Source organism: Rhinolophus sinicus, chromosome 1 (assembly GCF_057876585.1).
Source record: "Rhinolophus sinicus isolate RSI-liver-muscle chromosome 1, RSI-T2T, whole genome shotgun sequence".
Taxonomy (NCBI): domain Eukaryota; kingdom Metazoa; phylum Chordata; class Mammalia; order Chiroptera; family Rhinolophidae; genus Rhinolophus; species Rhinolophus sinicus.
The window spans coordinates 19,405,369-19,432,134 of NC_142501.1; the positions used below are offsets into that span (position 1 = coordinate 19,405,369).

The 26,766-nt window shown below is 39.5% G+C and overlaps 1 protein-coding gene across 11 annotated transcripts in view; it reads right to left on the reverse strand.

Moving 5' to 3' along the window:
* Positions 1 to 2,681: 2,681 nt before the first annotated feature.
* The window catches only part of MYBPC1 (myosin binding protein C1), an 89,594-nt gene continuing 65,509 nt past the window's right edge, over positions 2,682 to 26,766 (reverse strand). For 3 of the 11 annotated variants that reach the window (XM_088797286.1, XM_019732091.3, XM_019732089.3), the window contains 7 exons: positions 19,214 to 19,302; positions 16,672 to 16,867; positions 14,104 to 14,243; positions 11,175 to 11,334; positions 9,560 to 9,696; positions 7,749 to 7,935; positions 3,065 to 3,343 (listed from right to left, as the gene is read on the reverse strand). In XM_088797286.1, the coding sequence (XP_088653412.1) occupies positions 3,243 to 3,343; positions 7,749 to 7,935; positions 9,560 to 9,696; positions 11,175 to 11,334; positions 14,104 to 14,243; positions 16,672 to 16,867; positions 19,214 to 19,302 (1,010 nt within the window). In that variant the 3' untranslated portion in view covers positions 3,065 to 3,242. Of the gene's footprint in view, positions 3,344 to 4,490; positions 4,534 to 5,786; positions 6,055 to 7,748; positions 7,936 to 9,559; positions 9,697 to 11,174; positions 11,335 to 14,103; positions 14,244 to 16,671; positions 16,868 to 19,213; positions 19,303 to 26,766 lie in introns of those variants that run through there. The other 8 variants (XM_074326215.2, XM_088797266.1, XM_074326214.2 and 5 more) reach the window with 4 other exon arrangements.

Here is a 26,766-nt window from a genome sequence, read left to right on the forward strand (position 1 = left end):
GGCTCTGCCTCTTCTTGGCAACCTCCATTATTACCCAATCTGACTCCAGCTTGGTGGTATCTCCCAGGGTAGAAATGGGAACTGGATTTACAATGACCCCCTACTGGTGGACACACTCAGTAGGGAGGCCAGGATGAACAGCCCAATGTCAGTTTATCCAATAGCCTGCAGGGGGTACATTATTTGGCTCATTAGTGCCTGGAATTTTCCAAGTGACCAGATGATTTCAAACCAGCAGTTGGTTTATTTGGCAACATGGCTCCTTTCCAATTACCCTTTGTCCCAATCATCCAAGAGAGAGATGCCTTACAAAGTCTGAATTATGATTTCTTTCCTTGCCATAGGGTGGCTGGTAACCCCTAGACAGTTTTTTCTTTTTTTTCATTAACTTAAAACATTTTAAGGTTTTAAATTGGTATAGAATGCCTTTAAGATGATTTCTTGGGCTCTATCCAAGACTAGGGTAAGGGTGAGAGTAGAGTAATAAAAGGAGGGACTCTCTTGCCTGTGGATAGCTGTGTAAGTGTTTATCTACAAAGAACAGACAGATTCTTTCTAAAGCTATTGCTTGGGAGACAAGGAAGCTTTGGTTGACTGTGCAGTAGAATGCAAGGCTTTTTCCTTCGATGATTTGAATCACCCAGTGCCCCAAGCCACACTCTGAGTGACCCCTCTGGGAGTGTTGAACTGTCTTGCTGCCTCCCTGGTATTTCATTCTATCTACTCCAGATAGAAGAAAAGTATTCAGCTAGGCCAGAGATTGCTCAGGTCAGTGCATTTGGGGACAAAGAAAGATCATTAAGGGACTTTAAGAGGCTGATGACAGCGCTTAGAATCAGGAGAACTGGTCATTCCCTGGGTGGGTTTGTTTCTCTAGTCTACACCAATTTATCAAAATTTAATTCCAAAGGAATTTAAAAATATCTATATGTAGCCCCTGAATCTTTGTTGCAAGGATGGTAATTTGTGGCCCAGGAATAAGGAAATAAAACAAATGATTTTTATTTACTGAATTATTTATTAATTTATTGGCTTACACAATGAATATTTATTTCACATAGTTCTGGAGGCTAAAATCAGGGTGTTGACAGATTCGGTGTCTGGTGAGGACCTGCTTCCTGGTTTGTAGATGGCTGTCTTCTTGTATCTTTCGATGGTGGAGAGGGAGAGGGACTAGAGTTCAACTTAGAATCAATTAATATTATATGGAGAATTGGTAATACTCTGGTGTTATTATTCCTTATTCTACTCTTACTCCTAGGGAAAAAGAGGCCAAATTTATATTTCCTGAATTCCGTTCAGGGGAACTTAAGTGAGGAAGGAGACAGAGTCAGATCTGGAGTTTGGTGGGTGGGGAGGAGGAAATGGTAATAGTGGAGAGGTGAGAGTGGATGGTGAAGGAGGGAAGAGGGGATAGAGGAACGGGAACAGAGGTGGTTGGGGGCTGGCTGCCTGAACCCTAACTTTTATAGTTCATATACATAAGTATTTAGGAGTTATGAATCAAGCTAACAGATGGTTAAGGAAGTAGTTGTATCCTGTAGTCTTCATGAAGATTTCCACATAATGACCTGGAAGGCCAGGTTTGAATGTAAAATGACCAGATTCTTCAGCAATACTTGCCAGAATACTGTGGCCCACTGGTAGTCTCCAGTCTCCCTGCTCTTTGCATCCCAGCTCCATCCTGCACCACATCATGAAGGGTCTCAGGGACACACAGGTAGATGCCCCAGCCTCATGCACAGGCTCTAGTGACACCCCTCACACCCCAACCTCCTAGCAAAGACGTACCTCTAGACCACCCTTTGGGTCTCAGGGTGCATATACAAGCCTCCTTAAAGGCTTGAAGCCAGGAAAAAGGCCCTAACAGTGGGTGTGGGTACAGTCAATAAGAAGGAGCGGTGTGGTAAGGGTTCCAAGTAGGCACCTCCCCTTGGTTCTATGACCTCTCTGCGTTGTGTCGTGAGATGCGGTTGAAGAAGGACCAGCATGAGGCTTTTGAAAGTGCAGAAGACGCTCTGGCGTAGGTCCAAGGTTGGGACTGAGTGGTAGAACTGTCCAGTGTTCCCACAAAGAACATCTGTAAAAGTAGCAGGTAAATAGCTAGCTATGGTCGTAGAATAGAAAGACACCAGGTCCACATTTGTCTAGCAAATTTCAGAGGCACCCGTCTTTGAGTGGACCATACTGGGATGGAGCACAGGCGTCTCTGCCGTCACCAGTGCAGACAGAAATGGAGAGACTTTTCTTCTCCCCGTTTTCGAGGCACCAGGAAAGATTCTAGTTGAGCCAGGACCTGCGGTAGGACCCTGTGGTGTGATGGGATACCTTACCCTTCACTGAAACTTTCTCTACAACATCAGAAAGAGTGAAGGCAGCTGCTGAAAAGATTATGGACTTGTACAAATGTTTCTCAGCTTCTAGATTTTGAAGAAGGTCTCCATCAACTTGAATGGATGCCATCAGCAAACCCTAAATCTATAACTGCTCTGTAGTCTGCAACAGCTCTCTGTCACTGTAACTAACTGTTTTGGCAGGAACTCAGGTGGATTTGGCCAGGATGTCGAACCAGAGACATGCTGGAGGTCAGGCCTGACTTTGGAAGCAGGGTGGCTCCCAGCCTTTTGTTCTCAGTTCTGTCTGAGTACACAACCCCAAACACAAAAACAAATACTATGTCATTTCATCATAAACACTTCAGATTTATTGTAGCATTTATTGGATACATTTTTCCCTTCTGTTGAGAAAACTTGTTTTGAAAGACTTGAAGTCTTTTAGTGCATTCAAATGGGAAAAAAGGCACAGATCCACTGGTGTTAAGCAGGGTTGTGTGGAATAAACAACTCTGCTTTGCTTAGAAAAATCTCTTAGATCAAGAGAAAGATGGGTTTTCAAGATTCTATTGTGTGTATTTTAGTTTTTTACTCTGGAAAAAAAAAAAAAAAGCATTTACAGCCTATTATTTTAAACTAAAATAAGTGCTTGTGCTTATTCTGTAGCTTGCTTTTTTTGTAAAGTTTAATGACCAGGCACAGACAATAATGATCAAAATGCTGACTTCAAATGGGATTTTGTTTGTAATTTTTAATTAAGCAATCCGTGCAAACTTTTTTTTTTTTCTTTAACACTGAGAGGGAAAAAAAAATGGCCACACTTAGGTGCCTGGTGTTAAAACAGAAAATGTTTTCTCATTGCAACCAGATTTCAAAGCAGTGAAGTGCAGTGAGGCAGTGCCCAGGCCCTTAGTATTCCTCAGGATTGCTTGATTGCAAGTCTCGCAAATATGAATCGATTATGTTAGGAGGCACACCTTGCAACAGGAGCCTGCAGAAGGAAAGTCCACCTAGAGGGGACAAAAGAGAAACGGCAAAGTTAAAACCATCTATGTGAAAAATCACTGAAATAATACTTCTGGACAAGCAGCCTGGAAATGTGTCTAAGTTCCAGTTAGTTACAAAGACTCATTCAGTCTCTACTTGGAAATCTTCTCCTGGGTTTAGTACATTTAGAATTTAAAGCACTTGGCATCTAGAAGGAAACACAAGTTCCTGGCAGACCCATAGCAGTTTTTTGTTTCCTCCTATTATTCAATCTTAGTTTAGATTCCTAACTGGTTGGGAGGTATTTATTGCTCTTTTAGAGGTTTTGGGATTCTCCATAGATAATTTAAGTGCTCCGAGTGAATGGCAGAATAAGTGCAAACCATGTTATGGATCAGTGGGAAAAACTATTTCCTGTCTGTTAATGTTCTTTTTAATTAAGCACAAATTCTGACTCAAGCATAGTGGAAAAAAGGGGACTACTCCTTTAACTTTGGCTATTTATATATTGTCCAAAGTGAAAACATTAGAAATATTCTGTTCAAAATACTAAAACCTACCCGATACCTTCTGAAGGTGAGAGACATAACTACTAAAATTTCATACTTACCTTCCATGTTTCTGAATTATTTTTAAAAAGTAAAAGTACCCTTCACAAGAGAACCCATGAAACCATAACAATTCATGGTCCTTTAGAGAAATGCTTCACTACTTGCTAATAAATTCACATCCAGACAAAAACAGCATGCCATTTGAACATTCTTAAAACTTCTTTAATGCAAATTTGGAAAAGTCATTCTCCTTTTTAAAAAAAAAAAAAAAATTAAGTCACATATTGTAGAAATGATGCCACTTATGTACATGTCCATTCCTTGATGCAAAGAGGATCAGAATGCTTGAGTATCACTCATTTTCATCTACATTAAATGCTTTAATTCATGCTCTACTGCATTCAACAACTTGCTTCATGTCAACAGGAGATTGTTGTGCTGAATAAGTACTAGCTGTTAATTTCAAGATACTGAAATACAAATAAAAACTACGAAGTTAGAAATTTTAAATAGTCTATTTTCATTGGATTACATAATGAAAATCATGCCATACTCCACAGGCTTTGTATGGCTTATGACAGTCATAAGCTTCATATGCCAAAACCATATGAAAGCTTACCTTAGATGATAATATACATTCAAAAATCCTTACTGTGCTACAACTAAGGAAAAGAGAGAGAAAGAGAGAGAGAGAAAGAGAGAGAGAGAGAGAGAGAGAGAGAAGTTGTAAGCATTAATAAAGTATTAAAACCAAAGTTGAGTACTTGTTGAATGAAATTATGGTCATGATTATGATGAGATGATTTCATTAATCCTTAGTCATGTGAAAGATGTAGGAACATAGAAGCGCGTGGAATGAAGGGCAGGGATCCAGTCACTTCAAAAGGATCATTAATATGTGAAACATTTATTAATATGCACAACCACTTTGCCTAAACAGGTGGCAAAGCCAATTTGATTGTACAGTGAATATTTATGGTAAGAGCTTCCAAACCATTAGCTTAAAAAAAAAAAAAACCCCTACAACATATATATATTGTGTTTTTCAACAAAAGAAAAACATAGATAATAGACAAAACATTAGTGTACATATATATATGTTGAAATTCTAAAAGGCAAAATTATCAAGTAGATAAAAATATTAGACTAGTATATTCTATGATGTTGTATTCTGAACTGATTATATATGGCTGATTTAAATAAACACAAGGCTTACACAATCAGGCTAGAAATTAACTATATAGATAATCTAAAAAACTATAAAGAATCCTAATTCTTTCCTCTTTTGAAGGCTGACGTTATCTCTAGGGATTCAGAGAGCAAATATTGTAAACACAGGCATAGATCTACGTCCCTAGAGTTTACATCGGGTTGCTTACCCAGCCCCAAAGAACTTCTTAATTCACTCTTCCAAATGGAAGTGAATCATACATAAATGATAGGGCTCATTGGTTGCTTAATGCGATTTAGTACTGGGGCCTAGGATTTTTCTCTCCTCTTAGGTTCATGAATATATGAAATATTTTTGGTCCCATAAAAATGGGACCATAGATAGATAGATGGGTTACAGATAGTCTTCTGGTGAATTTTTCACTGGAAAATCTTAAATATGAAAGTTTCCAAATATTGGATCTATTTTTATTTGTGACCTTTCCCCATTAAAAATGCCCAGAACACTGTTTCTATAACTTAGCAACTTAAAAATGTTCAGTTTTCTGAATTTCAACATGAATCTAAGGAAACTATACTAGGAAACTATCTTAAAGGAAAATCCTATCTCTTGACATATGAAAAATGAAAATATTAAAGAAATACCACTGTCCTAGGTTTAGATAATCCTACATCTAAAATGAGGTCATATTCAAATGCAGCTTTCTGGATTTATTTATGGAGCCCTGTAGTATGGTACTTAGTTTTCTGACAAAACTTAGTTCCTACATTACTTAATATCCTTGAATAATTTGGCCTTCCTCGTTCATGGCATAAACACTGTATGCCATGAGCTGCTAAAATATATAATTATAAAGCAAATCAGAAGTCAAGCTTTACATGCAAAGTGCGATTTCATGTAAGAGGAATGGAACAGAAAGTAGAAATATCCAGTGGGATATGAATTTTGAAAACCTGTTGTTGCCCCTCCAAGAAGAATGGTTGTCCAGGGGTAATTACTCCTTGATATATCACTGTAGAATTAGAATATTTGTACCAGTATTTATTTATTCTCGATTGACATTCTTAACTTTATTTTTCACAGCTTAACTTGATTCATTCAAGTCACCCATTATCAGATAACAATCTGATGATAAACAATCTTGGCTTTACTTTAGGACCAAAAGCTTTTACCAATATATTACAATTGATATCTTATTATGAACTTATGTACCAGAATACATTATTTATATTATTAATATTACTATATATAATGCACTATACAATTACTATAAAGAACATATCGATTATGCATAACGTTATTCGCTTTTATGGAGGACCCCAAATGTTGAACCATTTATGAAATCATCATTTTATATCATTGGCAACATTCAGTTACTTACAAAGCATGCAAAAGTGGTACTAGATTTTTGTTTTTTGGATGTTGAAACATAAATACCAGCAATACCTTGGAACTAATAAGGCTTGGAGTTTAGAAACCAGATGTATTTGCAACTGTGACTTTAATCTACATTGAAAGCTAATAAACGGCTAAAATAATAACGTTTAAATTTATAAGCACTATCTTCATAAAGTTTGAAATATTCCAAGAATATTGTTTTATATTTGAAAGGAAAAATAAAACAAAAAATATTTTTTCCCTCACTCACTTATGAATTTACTATACTGTATTACCTGAGGATGGACAGAGATCATAAGGAAAGAATACTATTTTTTTAAAGTTATAAAAGGACATTTTTTCCAGAAGTTTCTTTACTATTTTATACTAAATTTAGGACAATAAAGCTTTTTTAAAACATAAATACCCTAAGCATTTACTATGTTTTTTTCTAAACTAGATATTTACAAGATAATCTTTCTTTTAGATCATAATTTCTTCATTATAGAGTGTAGGAAAAAGACTTCAGTTATCACAGAAAGGCAATATAATACAATAAGAATAAGAGAAAGCACATCAGGACATGTCACCTATTATCTCATAACGGTGACTTTGACAGCTGTAGGAGTTTTCACGGTGTCCCAAAGTAGGTTTTGTCAAGAAAAAAGGTCAGTATACTCAATTAATATGAAAACTGATTAATATGACAGGTTATGATGAGACTTTTCTACCATATTAATCCTTATACATTTTCTTGGCTTCATTGGTTGCAAACTTCTGAAAACTAGTATAAATGAAATGCATTCCTGTAAATAGAAATTCTCTAATAAGATTTTTAAAAGCAACTGGTAAAAATATGTGTATGCTATATTCCACATGTGTAATATGGCACACTTAATTAGCAAACTTATCCATATATATTGAAAGTTTCAGAAAACAGTAAACTAATGAAAAGTGGTATAAATTCCTTAATTGCAGTTTCATTAGATAAGTTTTTGCACTAGGCTTCTATTTATAGATGGACTCTCTCACCACTATAATACCTCCTTGACTTTATTTATTCTCACCATGCATTCCACTGAAATTAATATTTCTTTCATTAACAAGAAATGCAAGAGATAAAATTAAGTCTTTCAATAACCAAGAAGCCTTCACAAACAAATCAAGAGTGAATGCAAAATGGAAAAAATGTCTTCTCTCCCCAAAGGCTCTTCCCCCTTCCTCCTCCACCCCGGGACATTTTGGCAAACAATCTGCATTTTGCAGTAAGGACAATAATTAATGATTTTCTTTCATTTTATTCTATCCCCAAGACCTTGGATGTCATACCTTTCACCTCCAGTTTGCATTCGATCTCCACTGTCCCGAGGTCATTGACTGCTTTGCAGCAGTAAGTGCCTCCGTCATAGGGGCTGGGCTTGCGAATCTCCAGCGTACAGACCCCTTGATTGCTGAACATCCTGTATCTTGGGTCATCCACAATAGCAACTTTGTTTTTCATCCAGGTGATTTTGGGCTGAAATTAATATTGAAGTAAATTAGGTGAAAACATATCTGTCCTTAGCATATTCATAGGCCATCAAAGCCAGTGACAGAATTTTCAAGCATGGGCATGGAAAGAAAGCACATCTAAGAAGAATCCACTTCCACTTGAGCACTGTTTCTCTCAAACAAAATTCTACTTAGTGCTTGGCAAGAGACCAAATGAGCAGTTCTGAAGAAGCCAGCCAGGTTTGTTCAGAGGACAGCTCTGGGGCAATCCTCCCAAACAGACTCAGTTGCATTTCAATTTGATCTACAGGTCCACGCAGTTGACTTATTCAAGAGAGTACATATCGCGGGGCATTTTTTTCAGAGAATCCCCATAAGGTGCCATAACCATCTGCTTTTCTCCTTTTCCTGATATTCTTGCCGAATTATTTGTGGGCTGCTTATGCCTCCTCACCATTTAATCTGTCCTCTGACAGCTGCTTTCATCACCACCATTCTCCAAACGGGTAATTCAAAATTTGTCATAACCTCATCACCTGGGACGGTGATTCCATTCTCCTTGGCCCTTGAACTACATGTAACGTCACTGACTCTCCACTCCTGTTTCATATCGTCTTGTCCTTTCTTATGCAGATGCACACCCTCCGCATCCGCTCTTCCCCCTTTTATAGGATTTTGCTTTGCTCAGACCCCAGAGATGATGCTTCTCTTTCTTCTTCACACCATCCTCTTCCTCCTTCCACCTTCCAAATAGAAGCATTCATTGAGGCTCACACCTTGGTCCTTGGCTGTTTGCTCACTACCTTCTTTTATTAATGGTATTCCTTCCTACAGCTTCCACTCCATGGGGTGGAATGTAGCACCCCATGCCTGGGGTCTCCTCAACTGAGAGTCACAGCCCTGCCTGGCCTCTCTCCTACGCTCCAGTGACCCTTTCCTCTGCCTAGGCCATTCCCACTTGGATGTCCCAACATCACTTCCAATTAAACATGAATTCAGCTTCTTCTTCCCATCATTTGGTTTCTCTCTTTGACGTCCCTATTTCTGTTTATGGTATTTGCTGGAAAATACCACTATTTGCACTTTTTCCAAATTCTAGGGCTCTTTCCCTCAGTGCTACAACGGGGTAGATATCTCTATGGGCAACATTCATAAATTTGTTGTTCTTCTCAAATGCAACACCATTAAACCTTGAAACCTTTGTAACTCTTCAGTCAGGTGCAATTTCTCCTTTCCTAGTACTCTGTACCCTTAATATAGCATATTTATAATTCTGCCTTGCAGTATAGTGTTATTTGCTTTAATCTTGATGAGTGAATATTACCACCTAATTTTTCAGGTGAAACATTACTTCCATCTCCTTCCCTCTCAGTTCTTTTTAAAATACGTGGTTTGGTTTTTCCTTAGAAGATAGCACTTAACTAGTAAATAAATATAAACATTTTTACTACTACACTTAAATAGTGCACCTGATTATCCACCAACACCACCCCCTTCAAAGTCCTACCATCCCCCAAAAAAGATACAAATAGCAGTTGGAGGGTCAGTTTATATTACGATTTTACATTTATAATGTGGAAAATACAAAAGGCGTTTGGGGTTAATTCTTAAATTTAACTGATGTGTTTTTTAAAAAATAAAACATGTACCTTAGGATTTCCTCTCACACTGCAGTTCAGAGTGGCATTGTACCCAGCTATAGCGTAGGTGTTAACCAAAGGCTGAGTAAACATGGGCGCCTCTGTGAAATCAAAGTCTTCATACACTGGATTTTTATAGACTTTACCTTAAAAACAAGCATTAGAAATATACAAATTGGCCTGAGAATATATTATTCTTGGCATACTCAACTCAGAATTAAAATTTCCCTCAACTTAGAAAAACATAAAAACATGAGTGAACACCACATGGCATTCATTCTGAAGGGTACAAATGTACAGTCAATCACACATGGGACAGAGAGCCAGAGTGGTTGTCTGAAACTGAAACAAATATTGAAAAGAATTCAGTATCTGGGTATTTTGGTCAACGATGCATTTTAATGTGAAAGTAATGAGGAAGAGCTTTAAGAAGTGTAGTTCATGAGGAAATGAAATGATAGGAATGGAATTCAGTTTCACCCATTTCATGGGTCTCACGTGTAGCTACATTGAAGGTGTCCAAGAATAAAAGTAACCCAAGCTCAAGAAGTCAATGGCTACTTTTTCCTCTCCCTTATTTTTAGTCAATTATATATCTACAGCCCAGAAGTTAAAATTAAAGCTTGTTATTTTAAAAAAACGTAATGACCGTATCATTTTCCTCTAAAAATTTTACTTGTAAAATTAACATTTTACTTGGACATTTTTACCAGAATTTAATAATGTGTTTATCATTTTCTTATTCTCTTTCACCACATCCCTTCTTCGTTCAGTTTTCTCCAGTGATTGAAAACCAAGTTTTCCAGATGTCCAGTTGTGACATTGTGATTTATAAGAAGAAATACAAATTTGGTCTTCATCCCATTTCCGGCACAAAGCTTGGAAAACCCTTGAAATTTCCTAAGCAATGAGAGCTATAATGGTGTCTTTTGTTATGTAAATTAGGTGACATTTGGACCCCACCCAAGGATGGGGGCTGGTTGCCAGGGAAACCAACTTTGTGATTGATTGGAACTTTCAGTTCTACCTCAAGACCTCCAAGGAGGGGAGAGTGACTGAAGATTTAATCAATAATGGCTTCGTAATGAAGCCTCCATAAAACCCCAAAAAGACCTGTTAGTAGAGTTTCCGGATTGGTGAACACAGGGAGATTCTAGGAGTGTGGCAGGGCTTTGAGAGCATGGAAACGCCGTGCCCTTTCCCCATACCCTGCCTATGCATCTCTTCCATCTAGCTATTCCTGAGTTTTAATCTTTTATAATAAACCAGTGATTGAGTAAATACAATGCTTCTCTGAGTTCTGTGAGCTGCTCTAGCAAATTAACAAACCCCAGAAGGGGGGTCATTGGAATTTCTGATTTACAGCCTGTTTGTCAGGAGCACAGGTGACCCGGCCTTGCAATTGGCATCTGAAGTGGGGGTTTGGGGGGCTTTCTTGTGGGATTGAACCCTTAACCTGTGGGATCTGATGTTATCTTCCAGTACATAGTATCAGAATTGAGTTGAATTGTAGGAACCCAGCTGGTGTCTGAGAATTGCTTGGTGGTGTGGGGGAAACGCCCCCAAACCCCACACACTGAAATTAGGTCCAGAACCCCCTTTTACCAGTCCACTACTAACTCACCATCCTTGGCAATCACAGCGCTTTCTTTAGTCATTGTTGCATCCTCACTGAGGCCACACATGTTTTCAGCAAAGACCCGGAAGTAGTATTCATTTCCTATGACCAGTTCAGTAATGGTGGCACTGGTTCGGTGATAATGCTCAATGACAGTGAACCATTCCTGAAAGAAAAAAAACACTTGAGGAAAATCATTTAAAAATACACAACTATTCCAACTGTTGCTTAGAATAAATAACAGGAATGTTTCATTAAAGGAAAAGTAGCTCCAATTTTTACATTGACAGTAATAATAATTTACATTTAATTTGTTTAACACTTTATAATTGATTTACCTTTGACTACGTAATTTTATCTGCACTTACACGTTAGAATCATATACCCTTGATGTCAACTGTTACCTTTATATTTTCTTCATAACCGTACAAAGTCTGTCATCTATCTATTGACCTATTTATCTTTTGTATAACAAAATATAATGCTATTAGGTTGGTGCTCAAGTAATTGAGGTTTTTGCAATTATTTTTAACCTTTTAAACTGCAATTACTTTTGCGCCAACCTAATAGAATCTTAGTGCCAACTTAGCTATTCTGAGGAAGAGATAATGCTAAATCACTAGAGAAAAATTAATATCATTCAACAAATCTGCTGAATATTATTAATATAGGTTCTTTTCCATCCATTACTCTACTTTGGTTACACTCTGTCACCTTAACCTGGCTAAGTGTTCTTTACAGCACTTGCTACCGTAAATTATATTACATATTTACTATTTTATTTGTTTATTCTCTACCCCCACCCATCACTGGAATGAACACACCATGATAGTGAAGACAGACTTTTCTTCTCATGCTTTGTACCCACAGTGTCTATCACAGGACCTGGCACATAGTCGGTACTATGCACAAAATAAATGTTTATTGAGTACTAGAATGAATGACTGAGAAGCTAAAACTTGATTTTTTTCAATTTTTTCCTCACCAAGAAATATAGTGATTTCAAACTTTATCTTGCAACCAATAGCAATTCCCATTGTACCACATATGTTTAGGACTACTGATTGAGAAAATATATTCGCTGACAAAAAGATGGTTCATAAAGGACAAGGTTTTCCTTGCACCTTTTAGGAGGCATCATTATATATGTATTTTGCATGTTTTTAAGATAGCAGACAAATGCACTTATACCCTCCTTGATTCCCAAAGCACTCTATGCAAACTTTTATTCCAACATTTATTATATTGTTTTGTCATCGGGTTTTGTCATTTGGTTTTATGTCATTCTTCTTGCCTAGACCGAGTCTCTAAGAACAGGAACTGTCTTGTCTTTCTTCCCTTCTTTTTTCCTTTCTTTCCCTTCCCTTTCCTTCCTCCTTCCCTTCCCTTCCCTTCCCTTTCTTTTCTTTCTTATTCTTTTTTATCCAGCAGTTAGAACAGTGCTCAACACATAGTTAATGAATGAATAAATATGTTGGCACAGATAATGTTTCTGGAAGGTATGAACGACTATAGGAATTGAAGTGAAGAAGAGCGTCTGTAGCCACAGTGAGACCAGGGCACAGTGATCTCCTGGGAAGTGCACTGGGCAGAGCGAGCATCTTCTCGTCTATAGGTCTGCCCCTGCTGAAATGCAACAGAAACACAGTGGTGCAGGGGTTAGGGATCATCTCCTATCGCCAGGCAGACCTCAGTCATAACAAGCAGCAGGAAAGTCCTGGCTCATCTGGACTTGACTAGGTATCTATGAAGATAAATGTTGGGCAAATATGATGGGGGTGGAAGAATGGAATGCCACCTGAAAGAAACGTGGTACCTCTGGATTCACTACTGGTATCTGGGTCAAGGTCCAAAGAAGAGCCCTCGTTGCTAAGGAAATCCAAGATATGCAGTACTTCCCTTGCAAAGTTACCCATTAATCTAGTTCTCCAGCTGTCCAGATTTAGTTGGAAGATGTTGTTCTATATAACAAATCTTGTTTTGTCGTGTAACACCCACTCAGGGGAAAGAAAAGACATGCTAGAAATAGTTTATGGAAAGGTGTGGCTTGAAATCCATTCCAATTACTTAAATTGCGCTTTCCAACCCTTTTTCCTTGTTCTATTAACCCAATGTAATTCCATAATCTAAGTTCTTACTGAGATCTACTAGTGTAAATGTCTAAAGACTTCTAATTAATAGCATTCAGTATGATGTTTTACTCCTCCTATGAGAGTGAAAAATAGCTTTATGCCATTGTGTGTCCAAACATTCATTGATTCATTCATTCACTTACAGGTAGGGCAGGAGTAGAGTGTAGTGGGTGATTCTGATTCAGGAAGATGGACACCTTAACATTTAAAATCTGGAGATTGTAAGTCATTTATACTCCCTGAGCCTTAGTTTCCTTGTCTATAAAATATGGGTAATAATAATTCATACTCCAACTGGGTTGCTTCTTGAACAACCTAAGCTCCTTCTCTCCCCAGGACCTTTGCACATGCTGTTCCCTTTAGAATCTTTCTTTTCTACCTGGTGTCTTTTAGTCCACGTTATCCAACATTATGTCACAAGGAAAAAGAGTTGCATGGGTTGTAAATCTGAGTCAGAATCCAGAGTGAGTATTTGTTGAATGAATGAATTTATTCAATTCTGTTGAGCATTGTGCCATCTGCTTTCTATCATTTTAGCCTCATGATAACCAAGCAGAGCCAGTATTCTTGTCCCTTCTTTATAGATGAGGAAGGTGGGGATCAAAGAGGTGAAGTGACTGTCCATGTACAAGTGGGATTCAAGTCCAATTCTCTGTGGATCCAAAGGCCTTCCCCTTTCTACTAGGCTATCACTTCTCCACCGCCTGCCTGAGTTCCTCATCGGAGAGGACCTCCTGCCTCCCCCTTTACTTATGATGAAATCTGATTTTGCTGCTGCTGAACCAGAGGAAGCCAGGCCTTACCATGCTCTTCTTATCAGCCTTCTGGATCGTGTACCCTGTAATGGCTGCATTTCCATCATCCTTTGGTGGCGTCCATGATAGAGCAACATTCTCTCCCCACACATCCTCAATCTTCACAACTTGGGGCGGACCTGGACGGTCTATAGGATGGAATCACAGTATCACTGCGAGGTGACTTTCCTTCCCAACCAATACCTTGTTACAGGAGGATATTTTAAAACATCCTTCCCCTCCCTGCATTTCTATCCACATTTGTTTTACCATTCTTCACTTCAAAGAATGCACTCCAGCTAAGCTTATCTGGAAACTCTTGACGTTCATATTCATGGAAATAAAAGGATTTTCAAAAACCTTTAAGTGAGACTTCAAACCTTATTAACCATCCCTTTAGGGGCAGGCTACTGGCACTGACTCCCAAGGCCACCCTGCCTAATTGGAAATGTAAACTGACGCTGAACTTGAAATTAGAGCCCACCTGGGCTGAGAGATCCAGCGTTTGGTGAGAGGCACTGAGCCCACAGCCTTGAGTGGGTTCCTCTGTTGCACCCAAAAGGCACCTTTAATGGGTGTGAGGAAAACTTGTTTTTAATCATGCTGCCAAGTCTCCCTCCAAGATTTGTATTTATCCAGTGTTTCCAATATATGTAACTAAAATGCATTCATGAGGAAATGAAACCTTCCCTTACTTTACTTTCTGCGACACATGAATTTCTGTGACCCCTGACCTTCCAGGCAATTGCACTAATGTTCAGGAAGGCCAAAGAAAACTAAGTCTTGATTGGCAGGACCCCCCGAAAAGCATGCAGAGGCAGAAGGAAGGACCATCATATTACATATTTGCATAGTAGGTCTTAATTTTCAGAGAAAGTTCACATCTATTATCCTTCTCAGTGCAAGAATCACCCTTTCTGTCCTGAAATATTTTTCAGGTATTAAAATGCAATTGTAATTATTTTTATAGGAAATGTCAGACAGAAAAGAGCAAACTCCACTGTGCTTTCTGGTAATGTTCTTCTCTCTTTTAAATGTGCTTCACCAAGCAGTCTTCATGGGCTCAGTGAGTGGGGAAAACCACAGGGATAACCCTCCATTCTTTCCACCATTACTAGCAATGGTTTCTACAACCACAGTCTTCTATCTCCTTTTTTCACCAATGTGTCCTACAGACCGCTGTCTTTTCCAGCCCAACATCCCAGCTGCACCCAGGTCCACTTCAGCTTCAAAGTCCACACTGACTTTTCAAACACTTGCTCCCTCATAGTAAATGGCATTGCTAGATTTTTACTAGCATGGCAGACACGTAAATTTGGGACTAATAAAATAATTAGAAAAATAATTGTTCCTATTTATGAAATGCTTTGAGTGTGGAAGCGATGTGCCAGGCACTTATAACTACCTGGTAAAATACTCACTACATGGCCAAGCAGAAAAATAAAAATGTCCTCCCCTATGTTTCAGAGGGCAGTGGTCTACCAGACCCTTCCATGGGGCTTCCATTAGAGTGGAGCCAGGCCAGATCCAAGGGCACAATCTAACATTCCCCCCAACTTAACAAACATCACGAAGGGTTAGTCAGTAGGTGTGCTTAGTTTAAAGGGCATGAACTTTCACCCATGGGACGGCTTGCCACAGAAGTTGCTCCTCTGGTGAGAAAACCTTCATCAAATTTGCTGAAATATAGTAATAAAAAGGACTAGAAACAAAGCTTCTCCTAGTTCCACTCTTAAATTTATTCTTGACATTGCAAAAATTATAGAACAATTCAAGTGAAATGGGTCTTCTCTCGATTCCCCTAACTGGATAGAAGAACGAACCTTACCGTGTTTCCCAGAAAATAAGACCCAGCCAGACAATCGGCTCTAATGCATCTTTTGGAACAAAAATTAATGTAAGACCCGGTCTTATTTTACTATAAGACCCAGTCTTATCTAACATAATATAAGACCGGGTCTTATATTAAATTTTTGCTCCAAAAGACGCATTAGAGCCGATTGTCCGGGTAGGTCTTATTTTTAGGAAAACATGGTATTTATTATTTGGGCAGGTAAGTATCTAGCCCTGCAGGATCAACCAATTCAGTATTTATTTGTTGAACTTAGTTTATGCACCTCTTCCTTACATTTAATAAAATTTCTTCATTCTCTATTAAAACTTTATTATTTGCAAATTTTAAGGATAATAGAAACATGATAAACTATGTCTAGAATCTACAATGTTTTTTATGCAAGAATTCAACACAGGAAGTTGTTTCATCATTGAGGAGTTGAGAAACAGTAAGAGAGGACTGGGTTGTAAAGCAATACAGCTGGTTTTCACTAAAAAGTATATACATTAATTTCCTTTAACACATATGTCCTAAATCTCCCATGATTAGTTCTTTTAGTCAGTGAAAAATTATTTTGAAATGCTAACAAGCTTACTAATTTATTTATTGTTTAAAAAAATTCCCAAAAAAGAATTTTATATCAAGCCAGCAGAACACAAATTCTTACTCCGGCCTTAATGACAAGAACAATTAGTCCAAATACTGCTTTGACAGAATGTTCTAGTTCCTTTTTCCAAACCTACCAACAATCTGGATGTCAATTGATGCACTTTCTTCAAATTTTTCCACTTTGACTTGCAGATCATATTTCCCAGAGTGGCTCCTCTCCGCTTTTCTGATAAATATGATGGTATCAGTATCAGAGTTGCGGATATTTATTTGATTCTTATCAATTTCTGCACCATCCTTCTTCCAAGTTAACTCTGGTCTTGGTTTTCCCTAAACGAAAGACAGAAAAAGTAGAGGGGGCGGGAAATCAGATTGTCTGAAGATGTTTGTCAGCAGGACAAATAATGACAGTGTCTTACACTATTCTAGGCAAGGTTGAGAAACAGCCTGGGTGTGGGCGACGGCAGCAGTAACAGTAACACTTGCTATTGCCCTGACTGTATTCTGTGTACAAGTCACTGTATTAACTACATGAAGTTTATTATCTTCCTCAAGCTTCATGTCGAGATAGTATTATTATCCTCATTTTTTGCATAAGGAGTTAAAGGACTTGCCCAAGGTCTTGCAACTAAGTGCGAGAACTAGGTCTTTCCAGCAGGGTCTCTCTAGCTCCAAAGCCTGCACAATACAGCATATTGGGTAAGAGCATGGGTTCCGGGGCTCTGGAATCTGGATTTGGATCCTGACAACACCACTGAATAGCTGTGTGTCCTTGGGCAAGTTACTTCAACTCTCTGCCTCAGTTTCCCAATCTGTAAAACAAGAACAAGGATAGTACGTATCTCACAGGGTGGTTATAAAGGCTGACATTCTTAGAAAGCTCCTGTATACTACGTGTTTTATTAATATCATCTAAGTGTTAATGATTATTCACTGTACTGTGCTCTTATTTCACACTTGTCTATGATTCTCTGTTCTCTCTAGCTGCTGAAACTATTCTTTAAGAGCAGACTTGGAGAAATTATAATCTCACTCAAGGACACGAGTTTTGGTTTACTCATATATTACAAAGGAACCCCCTAGGATTCCTGAGCACTCAGGCTCACCCCACAGACAGGAACCAAACATTAATTCAGTCAGGGAAGGCACAGCCTTTGTACAGGCGCCTAATGTGGCTTGTTGATAGGTTATGATAAGAATGTGCGAGACACACATCAAACCCCTGCCCACAGAGTTTGAAGAATGGTTGGCCATACTCAGACTTGCACAAGGAAAGTAGAGAACAATATTGTTAAAGATATGGAAAAATAGTTCCAGGTCTAATTTCCTTAAATGTACAATATGCTATTAGCTACTGGAGAAAAAAATTGAGTTGTCTGGTAACGTGGAGTAAACAAAAAACACTGGATTAAGTGTCAGGAGACATAGACTGCTCTTGACACTTCCATTTACTTGCCGTGTGACCTTGGGCAAATCATTTAACTTCCCTGAATGTCAGTTTCTTCCCTTCTCTATGAAGATAAGGAAATCAGCCTTTCCTGCCTCAGCAGGTGATTCTTAGAATTAAAGGAGAAAATGTTTATGAGAACTCTAGAGGTTACACAAATAGCAAACATGCACAGTCTCGTCACCCCCTTCCTGGCAGCTGAGCAGCCCCTGGGATGCCATGCCTATGAGGTCCCTGTTCTCATGTTCTTTCCAACCCCAGACCCTCGTAACAGAAACCGAATACACAGACCCCCAAGATCTGAGAACAGAGCCCTCGCGATAGAAACGATTCAGCAGCCCCCGTCCAGGGCTGGGTCTGCATCCCAAGTACCTGCCTTGTCCCAACTCCCAGTTTTATTTGAGGCTTTGGGAGGAGAGAAGTGGAAGAAACCTTGCCAAGTCATCTCCTTCCTCCTCTGCTGTGTTTACACTAACATCCTGCTTGGCTTTCATTCCGATTTCATGCACTGTGTATGTGGAAGATGACTGCCTTTTGTAAGGCGTGGGCCCGAGTGCAATGACGATGGCCTGAACGGACGGTCTAGTAAGCCTGGTTTTTACGGGTTTGAATGAGCTGTGTGTGTGTGTGTGTGTGTGTGTGTGTGTGTGTGTGTGTGTGTGGTGTGTCTGAAACTGATTACTATAGTCAAAGCCTGGTTAATCTTGTAAACAACAGATCTTTTGTTGGAGCAATGATTTAACAATGCTCAGTTATTTCAGTTAATGGCATCGAGATATCAAATTTCAGCTATCCCCCTTACTGGACTGTAGTTTGATTTAGGTAATTGTGGGAAGTAAGCATATGTGGTTTCCTGACTGTTAATCTTGAGAACGTGACTTGACATGAAGATCAGTTTTATAGATATACAGGACCAGAAAGAATCTTCAAGCATTTCTTGTTTGGGTATCCCCTGGAGGTTTCCTCCACGTCCCACCACGGTCCCTGGGCTTCAGACAAGACTCAATCTCATGTGTCTCATGCAGAAGAAAAATCTATGACGGTTTTATAGATTTTTCTATTTTTATAGTAGGAGATTGTTTATCACTCCCCAAATCTCTTCCGTTCTTTACCTATCACCCTCTGAGGAAATCCTGACTCATGATGAACTTAAATAATACAGCATCTCCCTCTACTTCTTAAACACCCCAGCACGGGAAAGAGAAAGTGAGCAACCCCTGAGTTATTACCTGATAAGGTATAACCAGGTTAACAGCTTCTCCAACTCTGCGGATATAGGTTTGCTTCAGGTGCCTTGGGATGCGAATCTTTGGAGGCTCTGAGTGAGAGGAGAATAGCACAGTTTCGTGATCAGTATCGTACACTGGAAATAGCCGTTCATTGGCATATTGTCATGATACTCACTGGGATATCCTTACGCGTGTGTCTCGGCAGTAAAATCTTAGATGTGCCTCTAACAGATTATATATGGTAGCTTAGGTTCCAAACATTTTCTTCAAAGAGATGTTTTAACAGTGTAACGCAATAAAATTTATCCTTGACCTCTTTGATTTTACTGCAACTTCCTATTTTTATTGTCATGACAAGCCTAAAGCAACTTTATAGAAAAACACCAAATTTACTCTTGGGACCTATTTTTTCATAGTTTTCAACAGTGACTATATTCTCCAATGAATGTTCCATAAAAATGTACAGAGATGACATTAGCTGGCAGGACTTCCCAGTCTTTTTCACCAGAAAAAAAACAAAACAAAACAAAACAAAAATGTTTTAGCACCTAGCACTTGCCATTGAGGTAACTCTGTTGGAATTTGATAGTAACTTTCTCTGTATGTAACTGCAGCGAAATACAGAATAGGCAGCCCTAGCCTACGGTCATTAATGTTTACTATGTATTGATTAAACATCATGAAGATAGTAGAAAATGTTGCTGCACACCCATCAGAAGCAGGGAGTCAAAGGGAATGAAGTCGGTCTCCTCACCTGTGTGCTCAGTATGTGACAGACACTGGGCTACATGCTTTTCATGAAGGGACCAATTTGAATCTCATAGCCACTTTCAGGGCCAGGTGCTGCTTTTACAAAGAAACCGAAGCACAAGACTTTAAGTAACTTGCTCTCAGTGACACAGCCAGGATTAGAACCTGGAGTCAGCCTTCAGTGCCTGTGCTTCCCTAGAAGCAGGGACCGCAGTCAGAGATCTGGGTTTGCGTCCTAGATCAGACACACCGTAGATGTGGTCTCAGGCTCCTGTTCTCTAAAATCAAGATGATGACAGCATCCAATTTGTAGGACTGTAATGAGGGTTAAATAAAGCTGTTCATGTAAAGCATTTAGCCTAATGGTTGAGCATAGTAGGTGCTCAATAAACTTTAGAGATGATGATATGACAACTGAATGCTGGAGCTGGAAGAGAACCTGGAGATCCTCAATTCCCTAACTTTGTGTGAGGAAAAGTGATACAGGATAGTTAGCAGGTCCCTAGGTAGACAGGGAGGCCCTGGTGGAATAAACAAAGACAGCTATATCCTAAAACGTCAGGTTTTGAAATCACTCCTTCGCTCCAGGACATAATGTAACAAGGCCTTGAGGTAAATCATAAAATTCATTTTGACCTGACAAACGGAGCAGATCTGATAGATAAAGAGTGGGTTACTTTGCTAATTCCTTTAGGATGGGCAAGCATAACAAACCTCGTAGACGAATTTCATTAGGTGCCAGTTCCCTTCTTCAAATAGTTCCCTTCTCCAAACAGCTCCCCTTCCCCAAGCAGGCAAGGGAAGGTATAAAAGTAAGAGCTTTTGCCTCAGTCATGGGGCACCCCCATTCAGGACCCCCTCCCACTCAGGAGCTGCAACATCTTCTCCTGCCTCTAATATACTGTCCTCTTTTTAAAAACTTTTTCCCTCTCCCTGGTCTGTGTTTCCATTCTTCGGCTTCACGAGACAAGATCCCGGCCCACACTCAGAAACTGCCAGCAGATCCTACATCACCTACATCAAAAGGAGAATCAGCAAGGTCCTGCAGCAAAGTGAACCTTATCTTAATAAGAGCTAACACACATTGAGGGCTTATTACGTGGCAAGCACTCTATGAGGCAAACAACATGGAGTAATTTATTTAATTCTCACACCTCTTGATGTGGTAAGTTACTATTATCTCCTTTTGCAGATAAAGAAATTAAGGCTCAGAAAGATCAAGTCTCTTGCCTGAGACCACATAGCTAGTAAATGATGGAAACAAGAGTCAACTTATCTAGACTGTCACCAGAATCTACTAAGAAAACATGCATGCTTCATGTTCTCATCCATCCATCCATCCATCCATCCATCCATCCATCCATCCATCCATCCCCTAACTCACTCCCAAAATGTTTCAGGCAGTCACACTATAAGTCTGTGGCAGAACATGGTCCAGACCCAGATATCCAGGCACTGCCCCCAATCCACTGTACTTTCCCCTGGAGCAGTAATTCTCAAAACTTTTGGTCTCAGCACCTCACCACTCTTAAAAATTATCAAGAACGCCTCAAAAATATTTTGCTTATTTGGGCTGTTGCTGTCAATATTTACCATATTAGAAATAAAAACTGAGAAATTCTGAAATATTTAATTATTCATGTAAAATAATAATCTCAATAACATTTTAATGGAAACAACCATATTTTACATTAACAAAAAATTAGTGATACGAGTGGCATTATTTCATATTTTGGCAAATTTCTTTAATGTCTGACTAAATAGAGACAGCTGGCATCTCATATTTGTTTCTGCATTTAATCTGTTGCCGTATGTTGTATTTGTTGAAGAGTTTGAAGAAAAGTTTATTAAAATATGTATACCTCCAGTCTGTGAATACATTTTTCAGACAATTGTAGACATTTCTCTTTGCTTTAACACTAACCACGGTAAACTGTAGTTTCTTAAAGGTTAGCTGCAGTGTGGATTCTGAAAACATTTCAACGAATTTTTCATACTCTGTTACATTAAAATCCATTGGTCTAGCATGCATTTTAAATGTACCTTTTACCTACGCATGATTTTTTAACATGTACTGGTCATTTACAAAATACTGCTTCACTGAATTATTGCAGATCTTCCCAACGTTGACACATTCCATTACTCAATACCCAAAATTACATCCATTAATATCACCACATATTTCATCAGAACAGTTGGTAAGTATTGGGAAGCTGTCAAGTCCACGGTGGTGAATACAACTTCTCCAAAATTCTAATTTTTGTTTAAAAGCTCACATTTTTTCATTGACAACAAATACTATAAAATGTTTTCCTCCCTCCTTCCCATCTTTGGATCTTGGGCTAAGCCCACCCAGGCCACCTGGACTGACAGTGGTGAGGTGAGGGGTGTTCCTTAAGGAAAATCCAGGTGTTGCTATCAGAAGAATGACAAATGCGTGATGGTTGGGCAAAAACAACATAGGTCTTACTCTCAAAATTTTTTCTGGAGATAGGACGTCATAGGAATGGCGGCAGCGGGGCGCACTTTTTGAGTTCTCCTCCGAATCTTATCAGAAACGGGACATTTATAACCCATCAAAGGACTCTCTGCTCATCACACAGAACAGCTAAGAGACTCGTGCAAGGATTACTTGAGGGTGGGCAAATTGGGCGAGCAGGGGAAGAGGGAAGGGAGCAGAGTGGAGACGTGGCCCCATCTGCAACTGTGGAAACGCGGCCGGCATCTGTGGCTGTGGAAACACAGCCGACATCCGCAGCTGCAGAGACGCAGGGGATCCCAGGACGGAACAGAGAACACAAAAGCCAGGAGATGGGCTCTTTCCCTGCATCCCACAGCTGATCTCTCCCGCCGAGGGGGCAGCATATCCAGCATTTCAGGCAATAACCTCAGCTGATACCTCTAGTTAAGCCCTAGGCCGGACAAAGGATACAAAATCCATACCTGGGCCCCCCCCCTTCCCCCGCCGCTCTTCCAATCCTACCTCTGGCCCCTGAACTGAGGAGTAGTGTCAGATTACAGAGGAGCCTTAGTGCTCAGGCTCTGGGAAGACTGGCAGGCAGCTCTGACCCAGGGAAGAGGTTGGGAAGAGTGTGATTTTTGCTGGGCTAGGAGAGAAGAGACTCCACCACCCCCAACCACCACCTTTTCTGGCCTGTGGGAAGAGTGTAAACTGCTGGGCTGGGAGAGAGAAGACCCCTCCATCCCGGCCCCCACCCTTTCTGGCCTGCCTAGGGTGGGGCAATTACAACTGCAGAGACACTCCCAGGGATCAGCAGTAGGCGGCAGACGCAGCTCTGGGTTTTCAGCAGCTCAGAAATCTCCTGCCCACCACACACACACACACACACACACACACACACACGGAAGAAGTGCCCTAAGACTCAGGAGAACTGGACACAGGGCTGGTGGTGCTACTCTCAGTGTGCATATGTGCAGGCAAGGGCAGAAACTGCACTGGCTTTGTAAAAACTACCATCTAGACCCTCAGCCCCACACATCTAAATTTGCAGTCCCAACGTCACTCTGGGCACCAGGTGACTGGCTCTGCCTGCACAATACGCAGGGGACTCTTTGGTACCGCAGAGGACAACTTGGAGATTACTTGGTGGGCTTAAGCCAAGACTGGTGCTGCTTTTTGTTTTGTTTTGTTTTGTTTTGTCTTTATATCTTTGATATCTTTGCCTGTGTTGAGTGGGGGTTGTCGGTTGTTTTTACCTGTGAATGTATTTGATTTTTTTGTTATTGTTGTTGTTGTTGTTGTGCTTGGTGATTTGCTTTGTTCTGAAATTGCCCTACCAGGGCCCAGCTTAAGAGGCACAAGATTCAACACACCCAGAGGCCAACTCCAGACCAAACCAGAGTACTACCGGGTTTGACCTATAAGTGACACTCCCAGAGGGAATTCTCTACAGGCACAAGGGCCCATAGAGGCCAAACCACATTTAAGCAGTCAACCCTCATGCAGCAGAACACCCTGCGGTGGGCAGAGCCAAGTCTCACAACTAGTCAGCCTAGGAGTTAACCCCACCTACTCACAAGCAAAAAGCAATTAAAGATCTTCTTTAACAGGACAATATACACAATGCAAGAGTCACCTTTGGAGCACACGCAGAGGAAAAGAACGAAGTAGTGCAAGTCAAATATAAAGGACACATACTACATAAGATAACCCAGCAAGAACTAAGAACTCTAGGGGATCTACCTAATACATCGAAGCAAACACACAGAGTCAGCCAGAATGGGGAAACAAAGAAACATGTCCCAAATAAAAGAACAGAAGAAACCTCCAGAAATGGAACCAAATGAAACAGAGGTAACCAACCTATCAGAGACAGAGTTCAGAATACTGATGATAAGAATGTTTAAGGAGATTAGAGACGACATTAAGAAGGATAGAGAAATCATAACGAACAACCAGTTGGAACTAAAGAACACAATTACCGAAATAAAGACCTCACTTGAAGGAATTAACAGCAGGTTAGATGAAACAGAGGATCAAATCAGCGACTTAGAAGACAAGTTAGTAGAGATCACCCAAACAGAACAACAAAAAGAAAAAAGAATAAAAAACAATGAAGATGGTTTAAGAGACCTGTGGGATAACATCAAGCACAACAACATGCGCATCATAGGAATACCAGAAGGTGAAGAGAGGAAGCAAGGGATTGAGGACATATTTGAAGTAATAATGTCCGAAAACTTCCCTAACCTGATGAAGGAAACCAACATACAAGCCCAGGAAGTGCAGAGAGTTCCAACCAGGATAAACCCAAACAAGTCCACACCAAGACACATTATAGTTAAAATGGCAAAGGTTAAAGACAAAGAAAGAATCCTAAAAGCAGCAAGAGAAAGACAGAGGGTTACGTACAAGGGAACTCCCATAAGACTATCAAATAACTTTTCTGCAGAAACATTGAAGGCCGGGAGGGAGTGGCAGGAGATACTCAAAGTGATGGAAAACAAAGGCCTACAGCCTAGATTGCTTTATCCAGCAAGGCTATCATTTAAAGTTGATGGAGAGATAAAGAGCTTCCCAGAAAAGAATAAGCTAAAGGAATTTATTACCACCAAGCCAGCATTGCAAGAAATACTAAAAGGATTTCTGTAAATAGAAGAAAGATGAAAACAATCTAACTACAAATTTAAAAATGGCAATAACTATTTACCTATCAATAATCACTTTAAATGTAAATGGTTTAAATGCTCCAATCAAGAGACATAGGGTGGCTGAGTGGATAAGAAAGCAAGACCCTTGTGTATGCTGTGTACAAGAGACTCACCTCAGATCAAAAGACACACACAGGCTGAAAGTGAAGGGTTGGAGTAAGATATTTCATGCAAATGGAAATGAGAAAAAAGCTGGAGTTGCAATACTTATTTCTGACAAAACAGACTTTAAAATGAAGAAAATACTAAAAGACAAAGATGGGCACTATATAATAATAAAGGGTTCAATCTGACAAGAGGACATAACCCTAGTGAACATCAATGCACCCAACATAGGAGCACCTAAATATATAAAACAGATGTGGACTGACATAAAGACAGAGATCAACAGTAACACTATCATCGTAGGGGACTTCAACACACCTCTGACAACAAGGGACAGGTCTTCCAGACAGAAAATCAATATGGAAACAGCCTTAAATGATACATTGGACCACTTGGATTTAATCGATATTTTCAGAGCATTTCACCCCAATGCTGCAGAATACACGTTCTTCTCAAGCGCAAATGGAACATTTTCCAAGATAGACCATATGTTAGGCCACAAAACAAGTCTTGATAAATTTAAGAAAATTGAAATCATACCAATTGTCTTCTCTGACCACAGTGCTATGAAATTAGAAATGAACTACAGGAAAAAAAACTGGAAGACACACAAATTCATGGAGGCTGAATAACATGTTACTAAATAATGAATGGGCCAAGCAGGAGACCAAGGGAGAAATCAAAAGATATCGCGAGACAAACGAAAATGAAAACATGACGACCCAAAATTTATGGGATGCCACGAAAGCAGTCTTAAGAGGGCAATTCATAGCATTGCAGGCCTACCTAAAGAAACAAGAAACATCACTAATCAACAGTTTATCTTCACACTTAAGGGATCTGGAAAAAGAACAGCAAAATAAGCCCAAAGGGAGTACAAGAAAGGAGATAATAAAGATCAGAGTGGAAATAAAAGAAATAGAAACCAGAAAAACAATACAAAAGATCAATGAATCCAAGAGTTGGTTCTTAGAGAAAAAAAATAAACAAAATTGACAAACCTTTAGCCAGACTCATTAAAAAAGAGAGAGAGAGGACCCAAATTAATAAAATCAGAAATGAAAGAGGAGAAATGACAACAGACACCACAGAAATACAAAAAATTTTAAGAAATTACTATGAGCAACTACATGCCAACAAATTTGACAACCTGGAAGAAATGGACAATTTTCTAGAGGTGTACAACCTCCCAAGGCTAACTCAAGAAGAAACAGAAAACCTGAATAGACTGATTACCACCAGGGAAATTGAATCAGTAATCAACCATCTCCCAACAAACAAAAGCCCTGGACCAGATGGCTTCACAGGTGAATTTTACAAAACGTTCATAAAAGAATTATCACCTATTCTCTTCAAGCTCTTCCAAAAAATCCAGAAGGAGGGAAGACTCCCAAACACTTTTTATGAAGCCACTATCACCCTGATCCCAAAATCAGACAAAGACACCACAAATAAAGAAAACTACAGGCCGATATCGCTAATGAACATAGATGCAAAAATCCTCAAAAAAATATTAGCGAACAGAA